General features: G+C 52.4%; 1 protein-coding gene across 1 annotated transcript; it reads right to left on the bottom strand.

The window, feature by feature from the left end:
- Positions 1-223: 223 nt before the first annotated feature.
- LOC108161709 (fork head domain transcription factor slp2) lies at positions 224-2628 on the bottom strand. Its single transcript, XM_017296028.2, has one exon. The coding sequence runs from the start codon at positions 2357-2359 to the stop codon at positions 977-979; it is 1383 nt and encodes a 460-aa protein (XP_017151517.1). The 5' UTR covers positions 2360-2628; the 3' UTR covers positions 224-976.
- Positions 2629-3117: the final 489 nt, after the last annotated feature.

The following is a 3117-nucleotide window of genomic DNA, read 5'->3' as shown; positions in this document are numbered from 1 at the left end:
TCATTTGATTTGACACTTTGCAGTGGCTTACAGTGTGTGTCTGTGTGTGTGTGTGATTTCCCACTTATTAAGGACTTCCTGTTTGTCCGTTTGTCGACAACTTTGTCGCGACAACAGATTCATTTAGCGGCCACTGCAGTTCAATTGAACACCCGCCGTCGGCATTCCTCCTTCCCTTTCCCCTTGCCCCTTCCCCCTCCCTTGTGGTGGAATTTTCGGTTTTGTATATTTTTTATTTCAATAGAATCTTTAATTGTTTTCGATTTCTGTTCGTTCAGTGTCTAAATATACAATAATACATATATATAAATTAAATAGTGCTTAGTTGTTTGCCTGCAGCGCTTAAGTAACGTTAATACAATAGTTAATCGTAGGTGTTATATCGTAGATACATACAAATGTGACAACAGTATTACCAGCTCTGAAAAACACTCCCTGGGGCCAGCCATTGCAGAGGTATTACAATACTGTGAGGAGCGGGTGGGGTGGATGTGGGTTTCCAAGATATTTCAAGTATTTTTTGTTGAAGAACCAACCTTTGGGAATTTTACAAATTATTTTTTGAAATATTTAAAGGAGTTTCTTAAATCCTAGAAGACCTAGAAACCTCTTGGTACCAAAAAGACATAAACAAATGCCAGCCAAATATATACCCCACAAAAGAATGCTCTTTCATCAAATCTTACACCTTTCTGGGCTCTAAAAATGAAGACCTTTTGAGATCTTCGTCTATGGATCACACAGAAAGTTCTGATAACTTCTTAGCTGCCTCTCTTCCACCCACATATCCTTACCACATCCCTGCTCGTCTCCAACTCTGCAAAGGCAACCGAATACCTGCTCCACCCCTCCTGGTTTCTCTATATACAAGCGTCTAGCGCCTCAGTCGCGGCTATTTCTATGTACAATCATTACTTAAACTAAACCAACTCCTGATCACGAGCCCAAGAGCGATTTTTGGTGCCCGCTTGCCCCTTCAGCTGTTGCGCGAGACGACGGTGACCGGATTGAGCAGCGGCTGCGGTGAGGGACCTGGCGAGTCGCCTCCTCCGTTGCTGCCGCCGCCACCGTGGAGGTGGCTGGGCGACGAGGGCGGCTGCCCCAGATGTGTCATATGCGGCTGCGGTGCTGTCGCCGCCGCCGCCGCCGCGGAGAGCTGTCTTTGATGTGCCGCCAGAGCGGCGGCCGCCGCATGTTGATGCAACAGCTGTTGGTACTGGAGTCGCTGGTAGAGCTCGTTGCCGGTCGGAGGCACTCCAAACGGAGGCGGCGGCAGACCCTGACCAGGTCCTGGTCCGGGCGGAGGCGGTGGCATGCCGGGCAGTCCGCCGGGTCCGCTCTTTGGCGCAAAGGGATTGTAGCGCTGGTACATGCTGGCCAGAAGACTGGGCGCCGACGGGGGATACGTGAGGAACTGTCCGAACTGGGGATAGGCCGCCAGACTGGGGAACATGGGTCCAATCAGCGATCGCTTGAAGGCCGCCAGGCGGGAGCGGGAGGCGGCCGTGGTGCGCCTCCTCAGCTTCCCAGTGGATCCCCCAATGAAGACATCCTCCGCCGAGGGATCGAGCATCCAGTAGTTGCCCTTCCCGGGATCATCGTAGTGCCGTGGCACCTTCACGAAGCACTTGTTGAGGCTGAGGTTGTGCCGGATGGAGTTCTGCCAGCCCTGCTTGTTGTCCCGGTAGTAGGGATGGTTCGTCATGATGTACTCGTAGATCCCGTTGAGGGTCAGCCGCTTCTCCTGGCTCTGGCGAATGGCCATCATGATCAGGGCATTGTAGCTGTAGGGGGGCTTCTCGTTGCCCTTCTTATCCTTCACGGGCTTACCATCGCTGGACTTGGTCTCCGCGTCGCCGTCAGTGGTCTCGCCGTCCCCATCGGCATCACAGTCCACGTCCTCGTCCACGTCGTCGTCGTCCACCTCATCCACATCGCTCTCGTTGTTGGTGACAGCCGGGGCCGGCGACATCGACGTCACATCCAGATCCGATTCCACATCGCTTTCGGGCTCATGATCGTGTTCCTCATTGCCCCAAGGCGTGGCCACGGGATTGTTGTTATTGTGGTTGGGCAGAAACTTCGATTGATTGTGATTCTCTTCGGCTTTGTCCTCCTCCTCATCGTCGTGATGCTCCAGGGTCTCCGGCAGTATGGCGTTGATCGAAAAGCTGGACTTTAGGTGCGGCGTTCTGGCCATTTTCATCAGATTCGTGAGATTAATGCCAACGGGATGTGGATGCGAATGATGCGAGAGCGGATGCGGATGCGAGAGCGGATGATGATGCGCAAGCGTGGGCGTATGGTGATGATGGGCGTGAGCGCTGATCTCGGGGAGACCATCAACGATCTTCACCATTTTTGCACAGCCTGCTGCTGCTGCTGCTGCTGCTGCTGCTGCTGCTACCAGTTTTACCCAACAACAATGGACAGCAATGCCATTATATTCTTCGTATTTTCGTACACAATTCAAATTCAAATTGGCTCTGGCTCTGGCTCGGCGCTTCGTTAAGTCTCAGATTTCGTTACGTTCAGTTTTGCCGACGCGAGACGAGACTTTTGTTCGTCGTCGTATTGAGATCCCTCACGTCCGTTGCTCTGTCGGGTTTAGTGTAGACTAAAAACAAGAATTCCCAATATTCCAATCCCCGGCAGAGAGCTCGCTGCGGCGGCTGGCTGTGTGTTTTCTTTTTACGACTCTCGGTTTCGGCACCGGTGCTCGGGGGGGATGTACGCCGTCGGCCAATCGCCGCTGTGGAACGTATCGCTGGCCCTCTCTTTTGGGTTCTGCCTCTCGTTCGCTCTCGCTGGCTGTTGTTGCTGTTCAGATTTGCTTTTTCCATTCGGTGATAATTGCTTCTGACATGACGCGAACACAACAAACGCCGACGCCGTCACAGTCACACATATTACTGTAAAACGAGAGAGGGAGAGTGCGAGAGCGAGAGCGAGCGAGAGAGAGACCTCTTTGTAGTCACCCTTTTTGGGATTGTGGGTTGCATTTTGATACGCTAGGTCTTTCGTTTAACGGGGTCCCCTCCCCCTCTTTTTGCTCTTTTATATTGGCAGCTGCTGCTCTCCTTCTGTGGTTGTTGCTGTGTTTCGTGTTGGTGTTAA

The sequence above is a fragment of the Drosophila miranda genome, chromosome 4 (assembly GCF_003369915.1).
Source record: "Drosophila miranda strain MSH22 chromosome 4, D.miranda_PacBio2.1, whole genome shotgun sequence".
Lineage (NCBI taxonomy): Eukaryota > Metazoa > Arthropoda > Insecta > Diptera > Drosophilidae > Drosophila > Drosophila miranda.
Note: the sequence above shows the minus strand (reverse complement) of the source record. Positions and strands in the feature narration are given on the sequence as shown.